This window comes from Cucurbita moschata, unplaced genomic scaffold (assembly GCF_002738365.1).
Source record: "Cucurbita moschata cultivar Rifu unplaced genomic scaffold, Cmos_1.0 Cmo_Scf00050, whole genome shotgun sequence".
Lineage (NCBI taxonomy): Eukaryota > Viridiplantae > Streptophyta > Magnoliopsida > Cucurbitales > Cucurbitaceae > Cucurbita > Cucurbita moschata.
The window spans coordinates 782,881-810,835 of NW_019268566.1; the positions used below are offsets into that span (position 1 = coordinate 782,881).

The 27,955-nt window shown below is 36.4% G+C and overlaps 2 protein-coding genes across 2 annotated transcripts; both read right to left on the reverse strand.

Moving 5' to 3' along the window:
* Positions 1 to 6,584: 6,584 nt before the first annotated feature.
* LOC111435703 (WAT1-related protein At1g43650-like) lies at positions 6,585 to 20,607 on the reverse strand. The gene is made up of 8 exons (XM_023073190.1): positions 20,565 to 20,607; positions 16,615 to 16,708; positions 8,965 to 9,136; positions 8,702 to 8,881; positions 7,827 to 8,076; positions 7,578 to 7,736; positions 6,889 to 7,040; positions 6,585 to 6,818 (listed from the first exon to the last, which is right to left on the reverse strand). Exons 2-8 carry the CDS (start codon positions 16,616 to 16,618, stop codon positions 6,650 to 6,652), a joined length of 1,086 nt encoding a protein of 361 aa, XP_022928958.1. The 5' UTR covers positions 16,619 to 16,708; positions 20,565 to 20,607; the 3' UTR covers positions 6,585 to 6,649.
* Positions 17,564 to 20,692, reverse strand: LOC111435701 (WAT1-related protein At1g43650-like). The gene is made up of 6 exons (XM_023073187.1): positions 20,306 to 20,692; positions 20,032 to 20,211; positions 18,622 to 18,871; positions 18,400 to 18,558; positions 18,010 to 18,161; positions 17,564 to 17,937 (listed from the first exon to the last, which is right to left on the reverse strand). The coding sequence occupies exons 1-6, from the start codon at positions 20,479 to 20,481 to the stop codon at positions 17,748 to 17,750; spliced, it is 1,107 nt and encodes a 368-aa protein (XP_022928955.1). The 5' UTR covers positions 20,482 to 20,692; the 3' UTR covers positions 17,564 to 17,747.
* Between the last annotated feature and the right edge of the window lie 7,263 nt (positions 20,693 to 27,955).

Consider the following 27,955-nt stretch of genomic DNA (forward strand, 5'->3'; position numbering starts at 1 on the left):
CATACATAGGATCTTCAGTATATTTACTTAACATCGAAACATAAAAAGCATTATGTACAGCCTCTAATGCTAGTGACAATGCTAGTATGTAAGCTACTGGCCCAACTCTTTCGAGAATCACAAAAGGCCCAATAAAACATTGGCTAAGTTCTCCCCTTTTACCATATCAAACTTTAGATTTCAAGAATAGGTGCGATCTTCAGGAACACGTGGTCTCCCACGTCAAACTCTAGGTCCTTCCTTCTAACATCAGCATAACTTTTCTGACGACTTTGAACGATCAGAATTCTTTTCCTAATCTTCTGTATCGCCTCATTGGCCATTCGTAACAAGTTTGGATCCAACTATTATTTTCTATCTACCTCATTCCAATAAATCAAAGTTCGACACCTCCATCCATAACATGTCTAAAAAGAATCATCGGAATGGTTGCCTGAGAACTATTGTTATAGGCAAATTTAACCAGATATAGGTAGGTGTCCCAACCGCCAGCAAAATCATGTACACATGTCCTCAAGAATTTGATTTAATCTCTCAATATGTCCCTCTGTTTGAGGATGAAACGTTATCCTAAACTTCAGTTGTATACCAAGGGCTTCCTGAAGACTCTTCCAGAATCGAGAAATAAACCGCGTATCCCTATCTGACACAACAGAAACTGGTACACCATGCAATCTACAATCTCCTTTAAATACAATTGTGCCCACTTGTCAACCGAATATATAGACTTACCCGGTATAAAATGGGCTGTCTTAGTTAATCTATCCATAACGACCCATATCACTGTAAACCCTAACTGAGTTCTAGGTAGTCCTGTAATGAAATCCATAGTCACTTCTTCCCACTTCCACTGAGGCACATTTAAAGGTTGCAATAATCCAGCTGGTTTCTGTCTAGGTGCCTTAACTTGTTGACAAGTTAAACACCTACTCACACATTCAGCAACATCTTTCTTCATCCCAGGCCACCAAAAGCATGTTTTCAAATCCTGATACATCTTTGTGGCACCTGGATGCACAGTATAGGGCGACCCATGCGCCTCAGATAGAATCTTCCTCTTGATCTCTACATCGTTTGGCACACAAGTTCGGTTCTGCCACTTCAAACATCCATCACCCGTTATCCAGAAATCCTTGATTTGTTCAGTCTCAAGTTGCCTCACAACTTTTGAAAAATAAGGGTCCCTTTGCTGACCCCGAATAATTTGTTCCTGCAACGTCGGACAAATAGTCATAAGAGCTAGCTGAGCTGCCGCTTTCCTGACCAAGACAGCTATCTGGGCTCGTTCAAATTCCATCTGAATGTTGTGTTGTCTCGTTAGCATTGCAGATGAGTGAGCTGTCTTACGACTCAAGGCATCAGCTACCACATTAGCTTTACCAGGATGATGTAGGATCTCCACATCATAATCTTTTACCAATTCCAACCACCGACGTTGCCTCATGTTAAGCTCTTTCTGGGTGAACAGATATTTAAGACTCTTATGATCCGTATATACTTGTATCCTCTCACCGTATAAATAATATCTCCATATCTTCAGAGCAAACACCACAGCAGCTAATTCTAAATCATGAGTTGGGTAATTGCGTTCATAATCCTTTAATTGCCGAGAGGCATAAGCAATAACTCTCCCGTTTTGCATAAGTACGCACCCCAACCCATGCTTAGAGGCATCACTATAAATTACTAGGTTCCCAGTACCGTCAGGTACAATAAGCACTGGGGCTGACGCTAATCTTTCCTTGGGTTCCTGAAAACTACTTTCACAAGCTCGACTCCAATCAAATTTCTTCCCTTTTCGGGTTAATTGAGTCAGTGGTGCAGCAATCCTTGCAAAGTCTTTAATAAAGCGCCTGTAATATCCGGCTAAACCCAGAAAACTTCTCACCTCAGTAACTGTAGTTGGTCGAACCCAACCTATAATTGCCTCCACCTTTGCTGGATCAACAGTTATACCATCCTTGGATACCACATTACCAAGGAATACTACCTTTTGAAGCCAAAACTTGCATTTTGAGAACTTGGCATATAATCTTTGTTTACGCAGAACCAACAAAACCTTCCTCAAATGTTCTGCATGTTCATCGTTTGTCTTGGAATAAACCAAGATATCATCAATGAACACAATGACAAAAGAATCCAGAAAATCCTGGAATACCCGATTCATCAGCTCCATAAACACTGCAGGGGCATTAGTCAAGCCAAAGGACATCACAACAAGCTCATAATGCCCATACCGAGTACGAAAAGCTGTCTTCGGTAAATCATTTTCTTTGACTCTTATCTAGTGATAACCAGAACGAAGATCAATCTTCGAAAATACCGCTACCCCTTGAAGCTGGTCAAACAAGTCATCAATTCGCGGCAAAGGATACTTATTTTTAATGGTCACCTTATTCAGCTCCCTATAATCAATACAGAGACGGAGTGTACCGTCCTTCTTCTTCACAAACAACACGAGCTCCCCACGGTGACACACTAGGTCGTATGAACCCCTGATTCAACAATTCTTGCAGTTGCAATTTCAACTCTTTCAATTCCGTGGGGGCCATCCTATAAGGAGCTTTAGAGTTAAGTGTCATCCCCGGTTCAAGTTCAATGTCAAGGTTAACTTCCCGCTCTGGTGGCAAACCAGGCATCTCATCCAGGAAGACATCCAGGAACTCATTCACTACAGGTACAACTGATACATCTGTATCAACTCGTCTCACTTTTGCCACACTAGCCAGGAACGCCACAACATCATGCCTAATCAACTTTCTAGCCTTTAGAGCAATTACTGTCTTGGAAACACTTCCCGGCTTCGTAACCTGAAACCGGAAGCTCTTTCCCATCAGAAGGTGAAACTATCTCCTTCTTATAACAATCGATACTTGCATGATGAACATATAGCCAATCCATGCCCGAAATAATGTCATAATCATAGATATCTAGCATCATTAGCAACACATCTAACGGTTAGTCAGATACTTCTACTTTATCTCATTTCACCTTTTCACGAGTCATCAATGGCTCCTGAAGGTGTAGAGACCAAAACCTCATAACCTAAAGGCTCTACTTGAATTCGGGCTTAACGAACAACGATATCAAAGGAATGCGTTGAGCCCGAATCAAATATAGAATAAGAGAAGTAGCTATAAATAGGTAAAGTACCTGTCACCACCAAGCTGGCATTCTCCGCTACCTTGCTCGTCGTGGCAAAGGCTTTACCTCGAGACTGAGGCTATCCTCCAGCACTCGACTGACCTCCTTCTCCTCCTAGAGCCTCTCGCACATACCACACTAGGATTCTTTGCATTACGACACTCTGGCAAGATGGTCGCTCTTACCACAATTATAACATGTCTTGTTTACGGCAGTACAGGGTCCCTCATGCATCAATCCACATTTTTCACATATTGCCTTCCTATCACCTAAAGAAGACCGATGATCTACTTGTCGTAGTACTGCCTGCTGTCGCAAACTTGAGAATATCTAAGTGAATTTTTTTTTGTTTACTACTTGGTCGTTTCTGACCGTTGAAACCCCGATTACTCTCCAGGGTGGCAGCATCTAATTCCACAGTAGTATTATAAGCAGTAACAAATTTTAAAAAGCATGGGCAGACACTAATCCCTACATCTCTGTCCTCAAACCAAGGATAAAGAGATCTGTCTTTTCTTTCTCAGTAGCATCCATATGAGGAACAAACCTGGATAATCGTGTGAACTCCACTTCATACTTCTCTATTGACATATTACCCTGCTCCAGCTGCATAAAGACCTTTCGGTTTCATAATTTTACTAGAGCAGGATAGTATTTCTCACAAAATTCATGTTTAAATGCCGCCCATGAAATTGGGACTCCACTAGCCTCCATCTTTGGCTTCTTTGGTTTCACCAAAAATGGGCTGGTCCCTCCAACATATACATGACGCACAGCATCTTATGACTCCCTGGGTAGTTGAAGAATGTAATTTTGTTTCAGTACATTCCAGCCACCATTCAGCTGCCTAAGGATCAGTCCCTTTCCTCCAAGAGTTGGCGGGGTAAGTTTCATAAAATTTCATATGTATTTACTTTCCTTCGTCATACATCATCGCCCATAGGTTACTACCCGTAGTGGTGCCTCTGTCACTACCGTTGTACCAGGTAGCTCCTTCGAAATTGTTGGAGGTATCGCTACCTGAACACCTACTTGTGCTTCAGGCACTAGAGTCACATGGCTAGGTACAGGTGCTGTCGGAGCCGCCCACCTTCCAAAACCAGCAAAAGCTATTTGTACCACCTAATCCTTTCGGCTCTGCACCGCTTGATTCACTTAACTTTGAATCAGCGATTGCAAGGCCTCCAGAGTAATAACAACAGTCGGCTGATCTCTAGATGCCGACTGAGAAGTAGTCTCCGGAATCGCCACTGCTGGAGCAGTTCCTTCTATAGGCTGCCCCTCAATCCCCAGGTCCACATTGGACATTCTAGGGTCTAAACATTTTAACACTACCATATCTGTTATACACATAATTAAGTATTCATAATCAATTCTTTTAAACTTTCATACTATTCTTTCATACAATTTAATCATGCATCACTTACCTGACCGAGGTGAGATACCGTTGAGCTGGACTAAAGGGATCCATACTGTCTATTCTAGACTGTCTACAGAACCTATAACCTAGGCTCTGATACCAACTTGTAACGCCCGCTCATCGTCAACGCGATTAACAGGGGTTACCACCATCAACGACAACATACTCTAACACCCAATCATAATCTCAACATATTTAAAAAAACATTTAGTAAAACATTTAAAACCAATGCTATTTAAACTTAAATCAACCGAAGTAAATTCTTGACAGCGAAAACATAAATATACAAAACAGACACAGACATGGATTCCCAGTAGTCTTCAGTCCGCTGGTCTCGTCCTCGGTTGGCCTGCATCATCTAAATCTGGAAAGAAAAGTTATAATAATTTTGATGAGTAATTAGATTACTCAGTAAGTAGCTAGCTTATCATTCGAGAGTTCATAACTAATCTTTCCAGGTGTTTTTAGGTTTTATTCATCATTGACTCCTAGTTCTCTTACTAGGGTCATCTGTTCGTTAATGAGGTATCTCAGCTACCTCCAGCTAGGTTACTGACTCTCTCTCGATATGCTTATCTAGAATTTTCGGACTCGTATGTAAGACTCGCTCTCGGTCAAATACGGCCCGTCTACTAATTGCTCTGGCGGCCTGTTTATCTCATATACCAACGGTCAGGAGTACTCATGCTCCCTGACTTAGCACACAGCGCGTTGGCCAGAAACTCCGCGGGAATTAGTAGACTATCATACTCATGTAAATAAGCCATAGCTCAACCACCAATAAGCATATCTAGAGTCATAACCTTTCCATTAACATGCATAACATACTCACAGTTACTGCATGCTTCCATACATGTATCATGATCAACATGTAGAACATTCTGACAATCATTTATATCACGCTTACATCACAGGCAAGCAGTCACAATATACAATAAACACTAAATATCATCAAAGCTCATCATAACTTATTAAGCTCTTAATCAGGTAAACAACATACTCACATGTTGTAAAACAAGTTAAGAACTAGTTCAAAGGTCGATACGCTACTTACCTGGTTTCGAATCCCTTTCTCTCTTGATTGTACATTTAATAGGGTATTTCAACACAATTCCTTCCAAGTAGACCTATATTTCACCATTTTCAAGGTAAGTATAGGTCAATCTAGGTAGAACAGGTCAAAACAAATCGAACGGGACAAACCGGGAACCGAACTGATGCTTCACGCGCCCTCACGCGCCTCGGTGTGTCTGTCCCACGCGCCAGGAGCACGCCAGTCGCACGCCCAGTCGCGGCCCTCACGCGCCTGCGTGTAGTGCACGCGCTTCTTCTTCTTCCTTGCGTTTTTCTGAAATTTTCCATCTTTTCTGTTAATACCTACTATATCCCGAAGCCATATCCTCCTTCTACGGTTCGAATTTCATCCTGATTCCTTCTACAAATTTATAGATCTCCTTATTACGTTTCTAACAAGCCCTATTTCATAACTTATTATACAATACGAACCAAGATATCGAGATTTAAAGGTTCGGTGAAATGGGTTTTTCGTTACCTTCGAATTACCGTCCGATTCAGCTCGTGGCTGTATCTCCTTCCTCAAACGATTCCTCAGCAACAACCCCTCTTCCTTTACCCTCGATTGATGTCCAATTTTAAGCAACCAAAACTCGAATTCTCATAAAGTTTCCTCCTCTGTTTTCTGGGTTTTTCACGAACCACCAATCTTCGTTTTTCTTCCTTTTTAAAGCTTAATCCAGCCTTCCACCTCCTCTAATCATTCTCTCTTTTCTTTCTTTTCCCTTCAACCACCTGTCCATTCTTCCTTTCTCCATGGCAGCAGCTTCAAGCTGCTGCTGTCTTCTTCTTCTTTTTTTTTTTATTATTATTATTATGATTATTATTATTATTATTATTTATTTATTATTTTCGGGTTATTACATCCACGAAGGTCTTTAGATCTAATTAATTTGAGTTTTCGTATCGTCTTCAATATTGAACACGTATCATTAACCATTACAAAAACATGTGTTATTAAATTTCTACATTTTGCATTTTGTATATGAAATAAAAGATTCATGTTCTCGTTTATGTTACAGAACCCTTTACTTGGCTATCATTTACAGATGTACTCTGCATTTCAGTGTCAACAAACACCTTATCTTTCTCCTGCGGTTCAGCTGCCACCACATGATCTGCTTTCTTCCCCCACAGCACCAAATACAGACCCAATACGATAAAGAAAGCTCCTACCAGGCTTCATAGCGCAACAGTTTCAGTTAACACCTTCAATTCAATACAAACATAGTAGGAAGTGAGTGGCTTACCTGCCCACATGAAGCCGCTCTGAGAATACAAATGCTGAGAATATGGCCACAAATATCAGCATTAAGGGGCTAAACATTGAAGTAAAAACTGGCCCGTTGCGGCTGATGCACCAGGTTTGTAGGAAATACCCCACGCCCGAAATCACTATGCCCTGTACGCAAATTAAATATGAGAGAAGGGGATTAAGAAAGATAAATGATTACTCTTGACCAGAAGTTTGGATTGAGTTTAGAAAAAAATTTAGGTTCTATCGACTACCGATCTCACCCATTTAAAATTACTCCAAAGAGGACAATATTTGCTAGTAGTGGGCTTAGGCCATTACAAATAGTATAAGAGCCAGACATCAGGCGATGTGCCAGGAAGGAGGTTGAGTTCCGAAGGGGGTGGACACGAGGCGGTATGCCAGCAAAAACGTTGGGTCCTGAAGAATGGTGAATTAGGAGTCCCACATAGATTGGAGAAAGGTACGAGTGTCGAGAACACTGGACCCTGAAAGGGTGGATTTATGAGATCTTACATCAGATGGAGAGGAGAACGAATCATTCTTTGTAAAGGTGAGGAAACCTATCCTAGCAGACTTGTTTTAAAAACTTTTTGGGAAACTCAAAAGGAAAAGCCCAAAGAAACATGATATCGACTAACAATGGGACTTGAGGCGTTACATCTCGAAATAGACTATACTCACACTGTATACGATGGTTAATAGCCGTGCATCCCATTGCAGCTTCCATTTTTCTGGATCTCTTGCAAAGATCAAGGCAAGGAAGCCAGATTGTGCAGTTGCAAACAAGCAAATCAACACAGTCATGGTCAATTGAGCTGGGTATTTTCTGGTGACAAATGCCTGCAAGCCAAGCCAAGCCAAGCCCATTGAGATTTGATGACCATATTTCATTTGCTTCCATTAAAGAAGAGTTTGAATGGAGTTAGTTACCTGTAGAATTAGCCATATACTCCAAGCAATATCGCTTATAAGAATAAAAGCTGAGCCCTTGATCCAATCCTTGCCACTGCTATTCCCAGAGTCATGATTCTTGTATATGTCTATGAGCGGCTCCTTGAAGATGGCTTTGGTTACATATGGTCCTTTCCATAACGTGAAAATAAGGGAACCACCAATGCACAGAATCGTCCCCACCACTTTAGCGGCACCCCTTGCAGTTCTAATATTCACCTTCTCCAATCTTTACAAGTACGGAATTGAACATGAGTATTTAAAACTAATTAATTTAATAGAGTTTGAATGAGACGGAAGTCAAGCTAATAATAGAGTTTGAATGAATTACTACGGTGAAGCTATAGAGTTTGAATGAATTACTACGGTGAAGCTAATAATAGAAGTTTGAATAATAATAGAAGTTTGAATGAGTTACTACGAAGCTAATAATAGAGTTTGAATGAATTACTACGGTGAAGCTAATAATAGAAGTTTGAATAATAATAGAAGTTTGAATGAGTTACTACGAAGCTAATAATAGAAGTTTGAATGAGTTACTACGAAGCTAATAATAGAAGTTTGAATGAATTACTACAAGCTAATAATAGAAGTTTGAATTCAATTTCATCCACCAAAAATCTCAAGCAAGTACGAGAATCCCCTACACCTCCCTCCCCATCATTCAAATCACTCCTCCCCTCAATCTCACCTCAGTTTTGTGTTGTCACCGACATAATTACTATTAATCACTTATCTATTTTAATTTTAATTTTAAATATTAAATATTATAAATATTGAATTAAATATTAAAAAACAAACCTATAAAGTTTGATTGTATCTATTTTAATTTTAAACTTATAAGGGTACAATACCTGAATAGAACAGCCATAACGAAAGTCAAGCTCGGAATGACGTTACTGAAAGCCGAAGCCACCGTCGGCGAAGTATAGCCGATTCCAACGTAGAATAGATTCAGGTGAATGGTTGACCCTAAAATTGCGAGTAAAAAGATCTTAATCGCGGTCGAAATCGTTAGAGAAGCCGGTTTGTTTCTGCAAAATTCAAAGAATCGTCCATATGAATCAAAGTAAACGATTGTTCCGAGGAACACAAGACGAGTATTTATTAATCGCACCTGTCGATGACATAAGCGAAAGGAGCCAAGAGGAGGAAGGCGATGAAATGGCGATACACGACGAAGACGAAAGGATTAAGATCCTTCTCGCTGGCGATTTTCATGAGAATGTTGGATCCGCCATACCCAATCTGCACCACCACCATAGCTGCACACGACGCATACAGCTTCGTCATTGGGACTCAGAACCTGCGATCGAATCCCCTTTGCCGCAAATAAATAACCAAAATTCTGTACCCTTCAAATCCACGAAACTTCATCTAGTGTTTAGAAAATCAGAAGTCCACTACTTTTGCCGTTTACTCGTTTTCTTATTTTTATTATTTTTATTATTTTTATCATTTATATTTGAGTTCAATTGACAAAAGTACCCTCAATATATAAATTATTTAAATTTGTTTAAATTTTTAAATCTAATTTGAGTTTCTTTAAATCTTGGATACAGGTAGTATTATTATATATTTATTCATTTTTAGTTGAAGTACCCATGTAAATAGTTTTAAATAATTTTGAAAATATTTTTTATTTAATCAAGGGCATAAACTTTTGTCTACTTTATCGTTCATGGAATAAAGTCACATTGGATGATTTTTCCTATTTACGGTATAATTTTTTTTTTTTTTGTAGCATTTTCTTCTTTGAACTTTTATAGATTATGATTTTTTTTATTATTATTATTACAATTCTATTTTCACATGTTTTCAAGGTTTATGAACGTTTAAATCCATGTTTTCACCATCATTATACAGTAACGAGTATTTATCTAATTTAGGATACTCAGCAACTAAAATATTAAATACGATGGATTGGTGGTAGTAGTTGTAAAGCAAGTAAGTTGAATGGAGAAAAAATTAACTTTATAATATATAAACATGCTTTGCTAAAGCATTTTATCCCGAATGAGTTGACATAAACCTAATTTATAAATATCGAACAATTTCGAATATTGTCGGAAATTATAGACACAAAATATTGTCTACTTTAAATATAAAATCTCACAAATTCATACAAAAAAAATAAATAAATAAGCGTTTTCAGAATTAAAGTTTATAATAGATAATTATTTATTTTTTAAAAAATCAATAATTATTTAGCTTTTATAATTGTTTTGAGTAATTTTCTAATCACGATTTTCAATTTCCTAATTAATCGAAAAAATGTTTTCAATTATCTTTTCAAATAATAAATAAAACCAAAATAAATCGGTCCACATGTGACTAAAAGGAAACCAATAAGTAAATGCCAGGTAAAGTTCCCGTAGATTTGGGTGGGAGTAATTAATATTCACATTAATGAGTCAGCAAATTGGGAGATGACTTGACTTGGACACGACCAATCGTATCACTACGTTGGAAAAACGAAAGTTTCTTTAATTAATGGTGTGGGACCCGCCCATCGCACGCCGTTGGATTATATCTATCTATATATATATATGTATGTATTTATTTATTTATTTATTTATTTATTTTTAATTTGGCTGTTACTTTATTTTCTCCAATTATGAAAAATTTTATTTAGTTTTTAGTTATAATATTCTTCTTTAGAATTTAAAAAAAAAAAAACCATTTTTACTCCAGTTTTGTTCATTTAAGATCCAAAAATTAAAAATAATAATAATAAAAATTAGAGTAATTAGAAACGAAATGAAAGTAGCAAGAGCATAATTCACGGTAATTTAACACTTTTTTTTTTAATCAAAAGTTTAAATTTTCATAGTTCTATCTTTGTTGTATACAGATGATATTAACATGTCATGGTGACCTCTAATAATCAAATGATTAGTTCATCAACTCTAAACTCGTGTGAGTTATTGAACTTATAAATAGTCAAATACCAATTTCTTATAACAACTGTAACAACTCCAGCTCACCGTTAGTAGATACTGTACTATTTGAGTATTTCCTTTCAGATTTTTCCTCAAAGTTTTAAAAACGCATCTGTTAGGGAGAAGTTTATATACCCTTATAATAAATTAAGTTTATTTCTTCTCCCCAATTGTGTAAGATCTCACAATCCACCTCCCTTCGGGGCCCGTGTTATCGTTAACACTCGTTCTCTTCTCCAATCAATATGGGACTCCCAATCCCCCTTTTCGGGGCCTAGTGTCCTTGCTGCTAAAGAATTCAATCTCTCGACTAAAAAATTTGATCTCCCCCACCAATCCTATAAACTGAACCAATGAGTGAAATACAAAATTCATAAAATGTCACGTTTTGTCATTGTGAGGTGCAATAGTTGATTAGATTTACGGTATTTATTCGTGTTTTTTAAAAATCTTCTTGTAGTAACGTTTTAAATGTATAGATTTTAATAAGCTTATCGACCTATGGATCATTCTTGTCTGTACCTCCTTAAGTCATTGGCCAAGACTCCATAATTTTAGTCAAATTTCCACGTCAATAGTTTGAAATTTAATGGCGGAGTGGAGCTCACTTCTCTATCGTGGACCAAATTTTCAGCCAATCGGTCAACGGCCAGTTATGGTCAAACTGCTCCATCAAAACGTCGTCGTTTTCAATTCCATTTTTTTGTAAAACAGAAGTCTCACACGTCTTCTACTATATTTATTTATTAATTAATTTACTTACGTAGTAAATAATAAATAGTTTTATTTTTATTTTTTAAGTATGAAACTATATTCTAATATTTAAATTTAAACTTTTAGAAATAACTTTTGTGACACCCGAGTACATAAGAGATACATAAATAAACCGAAATCACATCCGAATGAGAGCAATTTTGAGAATAGAATGATTAAGAAATGTTTAAAGAAAATAAAAATTACTCTATATCAATAATGTACAACTTTGTTTAAGTAACGTCTATATCGCACGAGAATGCCACGACTATCAGGTGCCAAATTCAAATTCTAAATCCTAGAATGAATGGTTACCGTTTTTAAAGTTAATCCATTAATATATCAATTCAACATTATTCCACACTCTTATAAACGGTGTAACATTCTGCTCCTCAACCGATGTGGGATCTCATAGGCATGTTTAACTATGAAGTACGAGTCATTTCACTTATTAAAAAAGACTTCAATTATTAAGAGTTAAAAGACAATTCTGACAAACAATACGAGTCATCTCAACAATATAGAATTGCTCCAAGTAAAACACACTCAACTATGAAGCTTTTATTTAAGTCTTTTTTAATCATCCTATTCTCAAGATCACCTTAATCGGAATGTCGTATCAGTTCATTATATATCCCTCATTTGCTTGAATGTCATCTATTATATTTATATGGATGAAATATTATTAAATTTATTTGAATGTTTTACATTTTTAAATAAAAATGATGTCTATTGTTATATTACCATCTCTAACTTTTAATAGAGTAGAATGGAATAAGAATATTAATATAAAGTTGATTTTATTTATAATTTGATTTTAGTTTTAAAAATTGAAGTCTTTGATATATCACTCGAAATTTCTTGACAATTTCTTTCCAACAATTTGGAAGTTTACTAACTTACAACACAACATGATCCTTATTTGTTCCTAATATTTTATAGTATTATCAACAACTTACAATACAAATGACGATGATGTTGGGTAGCTTCTATAACTTAGTGATGGTCTTTCTTTTAAATTTAATTGTTTTGCCAATAACAACTTGTGTATTTATCTATCAAATTATTTTATTTCTATGTTTTAATAATATTAAAAAAAAAAAAAAAAACATAAAAAAGAAGTGAGTCAAGTATAGGAAAATAACAAAAGTTTTCCAATTTTTCAAATTTCGATCTTATATAAATGAAAATATAAATATGTAGATGAATATTTAATTTAGTGGAGGCAGGCGATGCTAACCGGCCCATCGAGCCACCTTTCTCTTTCAAGGAGGGTTGCATGGAAGGAGACGACGGCACTCTTGTGGGGCCCTTAGGGCGAAGCTCTTCGACGGCAAGGGGAAGCGGGTGCTGCAGGCTGTGGCTCAACCCTCTTGCTGCTTCGAAGATGGATTCTTGCAGGCTCAGGACCGAGCCCCCACCGAATTAGAGACGCCAACGGCCCATCCAACGTGTGCGGCCCAGCCCGCTCCTGCGAGCGAGGCCCAGCCCAACCCAAGAGCGCCAAGACCAACCCGCTTGTGCGGCCCAGCCCATCCAGCGTGCGCGGCCCAGCCCATACATCATGTGCGGCGCAGCCCACTTAACCATAAGCGGCCCAGCCAAACCAACAAACGAAACGCAGCGCAACCAGCGTGCGCCGCCCAGCCCAACCAGCGTGTGCGACCAAGCCCACTCGAGGGAGGGCGGCCCAGCCCATTGAGCGAGTACGGCTAACCCAATCGAGCGTGTGCGGCCTAGCCAATCCAGCGTGCGAGGCCCAGCCCATCCGGCGTGTGTGGCACAGCCCATCCAGCGTGTAAGGCCCAGCCAATCCAGAGTGCGCGACAAAACCAATCCAGCAACAGCGGCCCAGCCCATCCCACGTTGGCGACTCACACATCCAGCCTGTCCAGTGTGCGCTGCCTAGCACCTCCGGAGTGCGCAGCCCAGTCCACTATAGCGTGCGCGGCCTAACACACCTGCGAGCACGGCCCAATCCATCCATGGAGCGAGCCCAGCCCACTCAAGCGTACGCGCACCAGCCCAACCCGCGAGCGAGGCCCAGACCAACCTGAGTGTGCGCCAAGACCAACCCGCTTTCGCGGCCCAGCCCACTCGAGGGTGCGCGGCCCAGCCAATCCCGCGTGCGCGGCCAGCCCACCAGCCCACTCTAGCTTGTTCGGCCCAGCCAATCCCGCGTGCGCGGCCAGCCCACCAGCCCACTCTAGCTTGTTCGGCCCATCCATCCAGCGTGCGCGGCTTAGCCCATCCCGCCTGCGTGCACCATCCTATTCCGCGAGCGAGGCCCAGCCCATGCTGCATCTGCGGCCTAGCACACCAGCCCACTTCAGCATGTGCGGCCCAACCCATCCAGTATACGCGGCCCAGCCCAAACGAGTGTGCGCGGCCCAGTCCATCTAGTGTGCTCGGCAAAGCCCAATCCAGTGACGCTGCCTAGTGCAACCAGTGTGCGCGGCCCAGCCGATCCCGCGTTCGCGGCCAGCCCACTAGCCCTCTCTAGCTTGTGTGGCCCATCCATCCAGCATGCTCGGCCCAGCCCAGCCCATCCGGCGTGCGCGTCCCAGTTCAATGTAGTGTGCGCTGCCCAACTCATCCCGCTTGCATGCCCCAGCCCATCCCGCTAGCGAGGCCCAGCCCATGCTGTGTCTTCGGCCCAGCACACCAGTCCACTTCAGCATGTGCTGTCCTTCCATTATGCGCGGCCCAGTCCATCTAGTGTGCGCGGCCAGCCGACCAGCACATGCTTCGTCTGCGGACCAGAACACCAGCCCACTTCATCATGTGCGGCTCAGCGCAAACTAGTGTGCGCGACCCAGTCCATCTACTGTGCTTGGCCAAGCCCAATACAGTGTTCTCGGCCAAGCCCAATACAGTTTGCGTGGCCCGGTCCATCCAGTGTTTGCGGCTAGCCCACCCGCATACTGTAGATTGTGCAAAGCCCAGCCGATGCAGCGTCTGCGTCCCGGCCCACCAGCCCACTCTAGCATGTGCGGCTCAACTCATCCAGCGTGCGCGGCTTAGCCTCTCCAGCGTGTGCGGCCTTTCCCAGTCCAGCCTGTGCGGCCCAGCCCAGTCCAGCGTACGCGGCCCAGTCCACTATATTGTGTTCGGTCCAGCCCATCCCACTTGAGCGTGTGCTGTCAAGCCCACTCAAGCTTTTGTCGCCCAGCCCACTTCAGCGTGGTCGGCCCAGACCACTCCAGCATGGTCGGCCCAGACCACTCCAGCGTGTGCGGTATCACTTGCCTCCAATACACGATCCAACGATCCGTCTCCAAGCCAGGCTCAGCCCAGATCCCTCAGGCCATACACCAGCCCAACCTCCAATCCACGAGGACCCCAGATTTGGGAAATGGAATTGCGTGAGAAGAGATTTTATGGGGTGGGACTTTTCGTTTTCAAATTCTTAAGTTTGTTATGTGCCACTTTTTTTTTTTCAAACACACCTCAACCAATTTGGTGGAGACGAAGGCAACCAGTTTTGGTTATTTATTTGCTTTAATCACTGCAAACATTGCAACTACTTTCGTTGATCTAAACCCTTTGGTTTTTTGGTCTATCGCCAAATCATCGTCTTCATCTTTTTGCTACCAATTTTTTAGTCAACTATTTACTTGAACATCTTTTCTATCTCAAAATACAACATGTTTTTCCTTTGGCTTATGAGAATGTTGGATCGGTCATATCCAATGTGCACCCCACCATTGCTGCACACGACGCGTACATCTTCGTCTTGACATCATACCAACCAAAGTGGTTGCAGTGTTTGCAGTGATTAAACGCTTTGTTGCAAATATATGACATCATGCTGTTGGACTGTCACAGTACGTATTTCTCAGGAACACGTAAATGTGTTATTTGTCGAAGATCCAAGTCTATCATGCTTGTACTAAGCATATTAACTTGCAACGTTTGCAGCTGAAATTTGAGAAATTCTCGTTTCTCTTACACTTTCATTCACTTGATCGTCATTTACAGATGTATTCTGCATTTCAGTGTCATATCGAAAAATAATAATAATAAAAAAAGTCACATCCACAAATCAAATAAATATATTGAAATTTTAGGCATAAAGAATCTACGCTCAACTTCAAATATATCTTTAAACGTAAAGGGAGAATAAAATGTATCCGATCAAAATTAAAAGTAAGGTGATTTGGATTGTATTAAAAAAATTTTCCAGTCTCGGTTAAAAAATCGAAAAACAAATTTTATTTTCAGATTGACATTCTTTTGTTCCGACATTGTTTTGGAAAAGAATAATGTATAATCAAACCCACTTTTATACTATTTTTTAAAAAACAATGTTTGTATCAGACATTATCTAATTAGAGATAAACTGTAATTTATAAATATTTTATATTCAAGCTTTTTAAAATTTTAGTCAGGAATGTAATAATATGTAGGATAGGTTAGTATGATTCTTTTAAAAATAGTTAAAAAAAAAAAACAACAACAATTCTACCCTACAATCTAATCCAATTTGAAAATAGACAGTTTGGTTGGGTTGAGTTATGAATTCTATTTGAATGCTACATTACCAACTTAACCAACCAAACATAATAGTTACCGTACCTGAACAGAACAGCCACGACGAACGTGAAGCTCGGAGTGACATTACTGAAAGCGAAAGCTACGGTGGCTGAAGTATACTTAATTCCAAGGTAGAAAAGATTCAAGTGAATAGTTGACACCAAAATCACGAGCAAGAAGATGTTCCGTTTGTTTCTACATGATTCAAACAATCATCAACCATCAATCCAAGAAAACAAGGTTCCAAACAGAAAGGAGAAGAACAGAAACGAGTTTTATTGCACCTATCAATAACATAAGCGAAAGGAAGCAAGACGAGGAAGACGATGAGAATGTTGGATCCGCCATATTAGACGAACACGACTCTCCACAATAATACGATATTGTCCCCTTTGAGCATAAGTTCTCATGACTTTGTTTTGGGCTTTCCAAAAGACTTCATAACAACAAAGAGAGTATTCTTTTGTTTATAAACCCATGATCATTCCCTAAATTAGCTCAGCCACCATTGCTGCACACGACCGCATACAGCTTCGCCATTGAGACGCCGCAATTGCGATCGCACGAAGGTGGTTGCAGTGTTTGCGGATTAAACCCTTTGTCGCAAATAAATAAGCAAAATTCTGTAGCCTTCAAAGCTGATGGGGCTTATTTCCATTTTTAAAAGTCTTTAATAAAGGTAATAATGGGGTGGCCCCCACTCAGATACTTTCCCTATTATTTTATTAATTTTTTTCTTTTTAATGGATACATCATTTTAATGTGCTGATTTTTTCTATTACGGTGCGATTTTTGCTATTATTGTGTAATTTTTCCTCAAAGCGTGCGAGGCCCATCCCACTCCAAGCGGTGCCGCCCAGACCACAACCATCGTGTTCGGCCCAGCCCACACCAAGCGTGCGCGGCCTAGCCCACTCCCATCGTGTTCGGCCCAGCCTACTCCTAGCGTGCGTGGCCCAGTCGACCCCGCGTGCGCGGACCAGCCCATCCAGCTTTTGCGGCCCAGCATATCCAGAGTGTTTGACCCTGCCCTCTCTAACGTGTGTGGCCCAGTCCATCCAGCGTGTCTGACCCAATAATTTCTTGAGAAGTCTAAAATTCAATAATTTTAGTTTTGCTTTTTCTTGAAAATTCAATAATTTTTTTGAAAGTTTAAAAAGTAAACCATTGTGTTCAGATCATCAAACACGTGTTTAGAATTAACTTACAGATATTTCCACTCCTGGGAAGATAAAATTGTTATTTACCTACACTCTCTATTTTTTTTAGGGACAAGTGGGTGTTATTGACATCCACCCTCCAAGGAGAGGGAAAATTTAAGATATAATATTTGGAAAATATATTATAATAATTAGTTATGGTATATATCTTAAATATTCTTATTTTTTATTTTATTTTTAATATTTAATTAATTTATATTTTCATTGTTAGATATTAGTTGGTAGCTTGAATCCTATAAAGATTATGACAATGCAGTGGCAAGGATTGGATGAAGGGCTCAGCTTTTATTGTTTTAAGTGAGATGTCTTGGAGTGCATGGCTAATTCTACAGGCATATAACTCCATTCTAAATATAGACTTATAAAAGTATAGATACAATACAAGAACAGTGAAAGAACAAAGTGCTGCCACATGGTGTGTTCTGTAGTTAACTTGCAACATTTGCAGCTCAAATCGGAGAAATTCTCGTTTCTCTTTCACTATCTTTCACTTCATTATCATTTACAGACGTACTCTGCATTTCAGTGTCAAAGAACACCTTTTCCTTCTCCTGCTGTTCATCCGCCACCACATGATCTGCCTTCTTCCCCCACAGCACCAAATACAGACCCAATACGATAAAGAAAGCTCCTACCAGGCTTCATAACGCAGCAGTTTCAGTTAACACCTTCAATTCAATACAAACATAGTAGAGGAAGTAAGTGGCTTACCTGCCCACATGAAGCCGCTCTGAGAACACAAATGCTGAGAATATGGCCACAAATATCAGCATTAGGGGGTTAAATATTGAAGTAAAAACTGGCCCATTGTGGCTGATGACCCAGGTTTGTACGAAATACCCCACCGCCGAAATAATAATGCCCTGTACACACATCAGGAATGACCAAGCCTTAGTGCTCGCATGCATGCCATGCATATGTCATACTTTGAGTTGCCTTATATCAATAGAGAGAGTATTCATTGATTATAAACTCATGATCATTCCCTAAATTAGCCGATGTGGGACTTTCATCATCCAACACGAATGACTCATTAAATCAGTTATAGTTTGTTTAGAAGTTAGTTGATTGCTTGTATCCTATACGAGACAATACACTCACACTGTATACGATGGTTAACAACCGTGCATCCCATTGCAGCTTCCATTTTTCTGGATCTCTTGCAAAGAACAAGGCAAGGAAGCCAGATTGTGCAGTTGCGAACACGCAAGTTAGAACAGTAATGGTCAATTTAGCTGGGTATTTTCTGGTGACAAATGTCTGCAAACCATTGAGATTTGATGAGCATATTTCATTTGGTTCCATAAAATAAGACTAAGTTACCTGTAGAATTAGCCATGCACTCCAAGACATCTCACTTAGAACAATAAAAGCCGAGCCCTTGATCCAATCCTTGCCGCTGCTATTCCCAGAGTCCTGATTCTTGTATATGTTTATGAGCGGCTCCTTGAAGATGGCTTTGGTTAAGTATGGTCCTTTCCAGAACGTGAAAATAAGGGAACCGCCAATGCAGATAACCGTCCCCAACACTTTGGCACCACCTCTCGCAGTTTTGATATTCACTTTCTCCAACCTTTATACATAAGTAATAAAATATTAAAAAATACTTAACTGAATAAGCCCAAAAAGAACCATATTTGTTAGGAAGGGACGAACTCTTACAAAAAAAAAAAATATATATATATATATTATTTAAATATCATCAAAAATTATAAATATAAATATTATTCGGTAAAAGCATGTCACATCCACAAATCAAATAAATATATGGAAATTTTAGGCATAAAAATGTATGCCCTCGAGTTCGAATATATCTTTAAAAATATTACTTTGGAGAATGTATTCGATCAAAATTAAAAGTAAGGATTAGCTCGAGAAAATACATCACCTTTAAATCAATATCAATATTGTTTAGTGATGGAAGATATTTTAGCTTTTGTAAAGTAGAAAAGTTCCCATTTCTATGGTTGTCAATTTTAAAATAATAATAATAATAATAAATTTAGAAGTACTTTTGAATGATTCATATTTATCGACAAAATGAAAAAAAATGAGACAAAATGTGTGTAAAAATGGAATTTTAGTACAACTACACCCACATTTTAAAAATTGGAAAAAGTTTCCCAAAATTAAAATTAAAAAAAACAAAAAGAAAATAATGTAAAACAACCGACATGATCATAGGAGTGTTTATATCACGAGATAACTTAAACTAACCAACCCAAACAATAAAACTGGGGTTGCGTTGGGTTGATTATTTTTTATTTTTTTATTTTTTTATTTTTTTCTACGATTGAATTTAAAAGAAAAAAAAAAAAAAAAAAACTAAAACTAGTATGATTGGTAGATTGACATTATTTTTTTTTCAATTAAATTTTATAAAATTTTAGTTATTAATGTAATAGGGAGAGTACTTGTCACAATCGCACTCTTATGGCAGCAGATTTGCGATTGTGCAGCACTTACTTTCCAACGACAAGTGAGCTAAGCCAATTTGTTCTTACGTCGCTTATGGCCAAGCAACGTATGCTTGAGCCTCTGGCTCCGGTTTTAGAAAACAAGGGCAGAGAGAGATTTTGAAAGAAACGTTATATATGCAAGCAACAGAGTAACAACAATTGCTCTTGACAGGGAAAAGTTGACAATTGAAACAACTCGAACACTCAATCTAATTCAATTTAAAAATAGACGGTTGAATTGAATTGGGTTGAGTTGTGAATTATATTTGAGTACCTGAACAAAACTGCCATTACGAAGGTGAAACTGGGAGTGACATTACTGAAAGCGGAAGCGACGGTGGCTGAAGTATACTTAATTCCAAGGTAGAAAAGATTCAAGTAAGTAGTTGACCCTAAAATGGCGAGCAAGAAGATCTTAATGGTCATGGAAATCGTCAAAGAAGCCCGTTTGTTTCTGCATGATTCAAACAATCATCACCATATAATCAACCATGAATCCATGACATAAGCGAAGGAAGAACACGAAAGGAAGAGTTTTATTATTGCACCTATCGATGACATAAGCGAAAGGAAGCAAGACGAGGAAGGCGATGATATGGCGATACACGAAGAACACGAAAGGATCAAGATCCTTCTCGCTAGCCACTTTCATCAGAATGTTGGATCCGCCATACCCAATTTGCACGGCCACCATTGCTGCACACGACGCATACAGCTTCGCCATTGACACGCCAAAGGTGCTTGCAGTGGTTGCAGTGTTTGCCAATTAGACCCTTTGTCGCAAATAAATAAGCAAAATTCTGTAGCCTTCAAAGCTACGAAACTGCTTACTCCTTGCAGTCCTTCACAATGAAAAGTCTAATACTGCTGCCGTCTACTCCTTTTATTCTTTTATTATTATTTTTTTATTATTTTTCTCAATTAAAATACCAAAATAAAATGATTAAACTTTTAAAAGTATTATTACGTATGCAATAAAATATTGTGATTTTTTTATTACATCATAATGCCAGAATTTGAACTCCCCAATTTATTACCTTTAAACTTGATAGGATTTTGTTTATAATAGAATATTGGTTAAACAAATAAAATTTACTTTTAAACTTTCAAGAATTTTTACTTTATAATAGAATATTGATTAAACTAATAAAATTTACTTTTAAACTTTGTATGATTTTTTTATTGTAGAATATTGGTTAAACTAATAAAATTTACTTTTAAACTTGATAGTTTGTTTAATATTTATTTAAGTTTTTAATAATACCCTTAAATTTTTCATAAAAAATTTAAATCATAAGGTTACTTTTGGACAGATACTATCAGTATCTTGTTTAAAAAAATATTCTTTTTAACTTAAAAAAATTTATTAATACTTTTTTAAATGTGTTTTTGAAAGTTATAAAATATTGTTTTAAAAATGTAAGATTTTTTTTTATAATTTTTAACAAATGTTCTTTTATAAAAATTGAAAAATTTTACAGATCTATTAAACACAAAATTTAAAGTTTAAGGATTTATTACCCATGTTTTGACGTAAAATTGACATTTAAAAAATTTTTAAATATTTTTTAAATGACTTGTTTGTGAATTGATTTTATTTTTTATTTATTTATGAATTTGATAACAAGTTTAGTCCATAAATTTTAAGATTTGGTTTGATTGGTTCCTGTGTAACTTCCAAAAGTACAAATTTAGTCAGAGATCTATTAACTCAATTAACTTATAAAAAAAATTTACTAAACACAAAAATCAAATCAAATTAAGAATCTATTAATTACTTTTAAATCATAAACAAAAGTTAGGAGAATTCACTAAAATTTGGACCAATTCATTTGAGTGAACGACTTTACACCTTGTACTTACATGTTTCTATTCAATGGGAGTGGGCTACAATCATGTGAAACCAACTAAACGACGTGTCGTCCGTTTATCTCTAACTGACTCGTTTCGTCTGTTTTAGATTGTTTCGAAACTATTTTTGACCTAATTATGACCTGAAAAGATTAATATAGTTTCGGTTTGAATAACTTATAATATTAATAATAATTTTATGATAACTAAGTATTTTTAGCTCACAAATGGATTCTAAACTCAATTTTTTAAATATTGATCCTATATTTCTCATTTTTCAAAATAAATAGTTTTTCGTATTTAATACCATTTTTATCTATAAACTTTGATATGATATATATATTTTTTATATCAATTATGTTTTTAACATAATTTTATTTTATTTTATTTTTTTAAAGAAAAAGGTAAGGTGGGTACACTCTTTCTGGTTGGACGTCACCATGTTTTAATTTTATTAATGGTGTGGGACCCGCAGACCGCACACATTTGGACAAAAAATTTTGAAAGATAGTGAATCAGATCCTTTTTCAAATTTGGCTGTCACGTGATTTTCTAGAGTTATGAAAAATCTATTTATTTTTTAGTTAAAATATGGTTTCCTTTAATAAATTCTTCGCTGGAATTAAAAAAACAAAAAAAAACATTATTTATTTTGTGGTTGAAGCGGTAGAGATTCATTAAATAAATATATTTCACATTACTTGACTAAAAAGTTGGCGAAACAAAACAAATTTCTACTCAAAGTCTGTTCATTTAAGATCATTGACATTAAAGATATATAATGATTTTGGTGGTTAAATTCAAAATCTAATATATATATTGAAAAAATGAGTTGGAGTAATTAGAAGAAAAGAAAATTAAGTTGGCATAATTTACCATAATTGATAATATTCTTCGTTCAAATATGTACCATATTAATTAAATTAATAAAAATACTTATAATCCTGACGTGTTTTATAATGTTTAAAAATATGCTTAAATTTTAAAAAATTTAATTAATATCATTAATTTTTTTTTAAGTTGAAAAATTAAAAGGTGGAAAAATACTCTTATTATTAGTAGCGTTAACGCTCTTAATCTTTATTAAAAAAAATATATGAACATAAACCGTTTATGTATACTTTATAGATTATCTCCAAATTTTTTTAATTTTTTTCCCTAAAAGTTGGAATTAATGTTATTAAGTATTTTTGAAACGTGGTATTAAGAGTTTCGTTCGTTCATATATTAATTGTAGGAGTATTTTTATTAATATGTTATTGAATAACTTGTGTTACTAAAGATCATATTGTTTAATAGGAATTTCATCGGATAAGCGTGACTTGATGACCTTTAATAACCTTGTTTTTTAAGATCGTATGAATTATTCAATTTATGATGGGCTACAAAATGTCAATTTCTTACTCCAACATTCTTGACTACAGAATTCGATCTCTTTGTCTCGATCGCATTAATTGAACTTATGCAACTTAATTCAAATTGAAATTATGAAGTAAAAACAAAATTCATAAGAAGTCACGTATTGTCGTTGAAATGTGTGATAGTTTATTGAACTTAGTATACTAATCCGTGTTTTCTCACCTTAAATAAATAAATAAATAAATAAATTCTTGAAATAACGTTTCAGAGATCTAAAATTTAACAACGAACATGTTATAATATATTTCGAGAGTATGAACGCTCTTACAAAGATCATTCACGTCTCTACACCATAAGTTATTGGTCAAAACTCCATAATTTTTGTCAAATCGCCGCTTCAATAGTTTGACATTTAACGGTTGAGTGGAGTTCACTTCTCTCTATCATGAATCAAATCTTCACAGAGTCGGTCAACGGGCAGTTACGGTCAAACAACTCCATCGAAACGTCGTCGTTCTCCCAATTCCATTATGTTTCTTTTTTTTTTTTTTGTACAAAAAGTTGTTTATTTGTTGTGGCTGCCTGCCACCTTACTAAAATTCAAATAAAAGTCTCGCACGTCTTTTACTATATTTATTGTTTAATTCCTTCAATATTTTTATTTGATAAATATATTCAAAATATCATTTGTAATAATCAATATCGAACAAAAACATAGCAATTTAATTCAAATAATAGATATATAAAAGTAAATGAAAATATAATAAAGTTCAAAAAGTGGACTTAAATGTCCGACAATGTTTGCCCAAAAATGAGACATGAGTCGGCCATCAATTCCATCTCTTCACATTCAAAATGTCGATTTATAAGTTTAACCTATAAAGTTTAACTTTCGAGAGACTACTTTAAATGAAAGTAAAATTCTCCATATAAAAAAAAAATAGAGAAAGATTTTTTTTCATTGGCCTAATATACACTAACCTATTCTATATTTATCTTATTTGTTAATTTATTTACTTAATAAATAAATAAATTTATTAGTGATAAAATATGAATTTAAATTTTTAGAAATTATATCTATAAAAACATTATATTATATTTTTTCTATGAAATATTAGGATATTTATTAGGACATTTTATATTTTTTAAAATAAAAGTTACATTAAAATGGAAATTATATTAGTGTAAAATGTATTGCAGATAAATAGAATTTTTTAAAATAATTAAAAAAAATCAACTACCCAACTTAACTCAACTCGAATTTATAGGGATAGATTGAGTTGGGTTGTGAACTCCATTTGAATTGTTTGGATCACCGTTCCTATCAATCCAAAATTTTTAGAATATATCATGTCCACATATAATATAATATATATTTCACGATAAGAGTGGTGAATCAAACGTTATTTTATTTATGAAGTAGTAATGTTTTCAACAATTTCAATGATACGGGAGACATGTTTGGAATATTTTCTGGTTTAAATAGTTTTTTCAATTAAAATATATTCATAAGAACCAAGAAAATTAAAATACCCAACAAATTGGAGTTTTAATAAGAACCAAGAAATCAAACACTTTCCCTATCAAAAAGAAATTTCATTCAATATTTTTCTAAGCCTCAAGTTTTGGTCAAAAAAAAAAAAAAAAAAAAACATTAAAGGCAGATGTCCCCAAATTTAAAAACAACGTGGGTAAAACTTTTTCTAATTTCTTCTAATAAAAATTGTATTAAAAAATTTTAAAAAATATAATTTATTAGACAGAAAATTGAAAAATCTTTTACACGAAAATATTTTAGAGGAAAATATCAAGAGAGTCGAATCCATTTTAAATTCTAAGTTTTCAAACTTATTTAAATATTGAAATTTTTTAGTTAAACTTTCAATAAATAATGTTTCGAATATATTCACGTGTCTAAATATTCCCTGATTGAATATGATCCATATGAGTACAGATAATCAACAACTATTCTCTAGTAGTGCACTATCTAGATTGCCACGATCTATATAAGTACTACAGTTAGTCGTTATGGGGTTGCATCCTACGAGATATGAATTACATACGACGTTACTTCTTGCATGTTCATGATTAAGTTATGCTAAAATCATACTCTAAATGTTGCAAGCTCATTCCTTGCATGTATATGATAAGATTTTATAAGATTCGTACTCTAACGATTATAAGGTCACTCCTGGCATGTATATGATAAGATTCTACTAGAGTTGTGCCCTAACGAGTATAAGGTCACTCCTTGCATGTATATGATAAGATTCTACTAGAATCGTGCCCTAACGACTATAAGGTCACTCATTGCATGTATATTTTTAGCTATTACGTAATAATAAAGTCACACGAATATACATGCAAGGAGTGACATTATAGTCACCCGAAAACCTGTTAGAAAAACTTGTGTTCAAGTCATCCAGATTTTGAATTCTGATTCAAATTATAAGTATGGATCCTTACAAAATGAAATTAGTTTTTAATTAACTTAGCTTTCGTCGTCATAAAAAAATAAAAGTTACATTAAAATAGAAATTATAGGTATTTATTTGATATTTCGTATTTATTTAATATTTGAGTTTTATGAAATTGTAGTTATTAGTGTAAAATGTATGGCAGATAAGTATAATTTTTTAAAATAATTAAAAATAAATAAAGTCCAAAAAGTGGACTTAAATGTTCGATAATGTTTGCCCAAAAATGAGACATGAGTCGGTCATCACTTCCATCTCTTCACATTCAAAACGTCCCATTATAAGTTTAACCTAAAAGTTTGAGAGACCTACATCAAATGAACGTGAAAGTCCTCGTTTAAATAGAATATAATATATATTTTATAGTAAGAGGGGTGAATTCAAACGCTATTTATGAAGTAGTAATGTTTTCAACCATTTCAATTAAAATATTTTCATATCTTAAATCACGTGTTTAAATATATTAATAAAAATAAAATTCTAAAAACATTCATTTTTTATCCCATCAATTATTCCATAGTTGTAAATTTGTCAAGATAAAAGGTAGAAGTCCACATCAGTAGATACAGGATCATTTCCGGTTTGAATATGATCTATATGAGTACGGCGAGATAATCAACCACTGCTCTCTAGTAGTGCACTATCTAGATTGCCACAATCTATGTAAGTACTACAGTTGGTCGTTATGGGATTGTGTCCTAATAAATATGAATCACATACGACGTTACTTCTTGCATATTCATGATGAAGTTTTGCTGAAATCGTACTCTAATAGTTGCAAGGTCATTCCTTGCATGTATATGATAAGATTCTACAAGAGTCGTGCCCTAACGACTATAAGGTCACTCCTTGCATGTATATATAAGATTCTACAAGAGTCGTGCCCTAACGACTATAAGGTCACTCCTTGCATGCATATATAAGATTCTACAAGAGTCGTGCCCTAATGACTATAAGGTCACTCCTTGCATGTATATGATAAGATTCTACAGATAAGATTCTACAAGAGTCGTGCCCTAACGACTATAAGGTCACTCCTTGCATGTATATATAAGATTCTACAAGAGTCGTGCCCTAATGACTATAAGGTCACTCCTTGCATGTATATGATAAGATTCTACAAGAGTCGTGCCCTAATGACTATAAGGTCACTCCTTGCATGTATATGATAAGATTCTACAAATAAGATTCTACAAGAGTCATGCCCTAACGACTATAAGGTCACTCCTTGCATGTATATATAAGATTCTACAAGAGTCGTGCCCTAACGACTATAAGGTCACTCCTTGCATGCATATATAAGATTCTACAAGAGTCGTGCCCTAATGACTATAAGGTCACTCCTTGCATGTATATGATAAGATTCTACAAATAAGATTCTACAAGAGTCATGCCCTAACGACTATAAGGTCACTCCTTGCATGTATATATAAGATTCTACAAGAGTCGTGCCCTAACGACTATAAGGTCACTCCTTGCATGCATATATAAGATTCTACAAGAGTCGTGCCCTAATGACTATAAGGTCACTCCTTGCATGTATATGATAAGATTCTACAAATAAGATTCTACAAGAGTCATGCCCTAACGACTATAAGGTCACTCCTTGCATGTATATATAAGATTCTACAAGAGTCGTGCCCTAACGACTATAAGGTCACTCCTTGCATGCATATATAAGATTCTACAAGAGTCGTGCCCTAATGACTATAAGGTCACTCCTTGCATGTATATGATAAGATTCTACAGATAAGATTCTACAAGAGTCGTGCCCTAACGACTATAAGGTCACTCCTTGCATGTATATATAAGATTCTACAAGAGTCGTGCCCTAATGACTATAAGGTCACTCCTTGCATGTATATGATAAGATTCTACAAGAGTCGTGCCCTAACGACTATAAGGTCACTCCTTGCATGTATATATAAGATTCTATTAGAGTCGTGCCCTAACGACTATAAGGTCACTCCTTGCTTGAATATGATAAGATTCTACTAGAGTCGTGCCCTAACAACTATAAGGTCAATTCTTGCATGTATATGATAAGATCCTACTAGAATCGTGCCCCTAACAACTATAAGCTCACTCATTGCATGTATATTTTTAGCTATTATGTAATAATAAAGTCACATGAATATACATACAATGAGTGACCTTATAGTTACATGAAAAGCTGTTGGAAAAACTTGTGTTGATTTATAGGGGAATATCGAGTCATCCAGATTCCGAATTCGAGTTCTAAATATGGATCGTTACTTTATTTTTTAATTAACTTACCTTTCTTTATCATCAACATCATAACTTGGGCATATCGTAGAGAGTTGAAATTGGGCATTAATGAACACATTTCTCGATACAAACAACCAATATGCCTGCAACATGGAATCAATTCAAACACAAAAAAACAAAACCATTTTCTTTGTCCTCATTCCATTCACTCGCAATTATAAGCCAAATTAAAGCTCCACATTTGAGGCCCCCCCCCCCCCCCCCCCCCCCCCCCCCCCCCCC

Coding starts and splice junctions, on each gene's coding strand:
- LOC111435703 (XM_023073190.1), bottom strand. Junction 7,041..7,577: donor TATTAACCATCGTATACAGT/GTGAGTATAGTC, acceptor ATTTGCGTACAG/GGCATAGTGATTTCGGGCGT. Junction 6,819..6,888: donor GAGCGGCTTCATGTGGGCAG/GTAAGCCACTCA, acceptor TGCGCTATGAAG/CCTGGTAGGAGCTTTCTTTA.
- LOC111435701 (XM_023073187.1), bottom strand. CDS start 20,481: ATGGCGAAGCTGTATGCGTCGTGTGCAGCAATGGTGGCCGTGCAAATT. Junction 18,559..18,621: donor GTGCATGGCTAATTCTACAG/GTAACTTAGTCT, acceptor AATGGTTTGCAG/ACATTTGTCACCAGAAAATA. Junction 17,938..18,009: donor GAGCGGCTTCATGTGGGCAG/GTAAGCCACTTA, acceptor TGCGTTATGAAG/CCTGGTAGGAGCTTTCTTTA.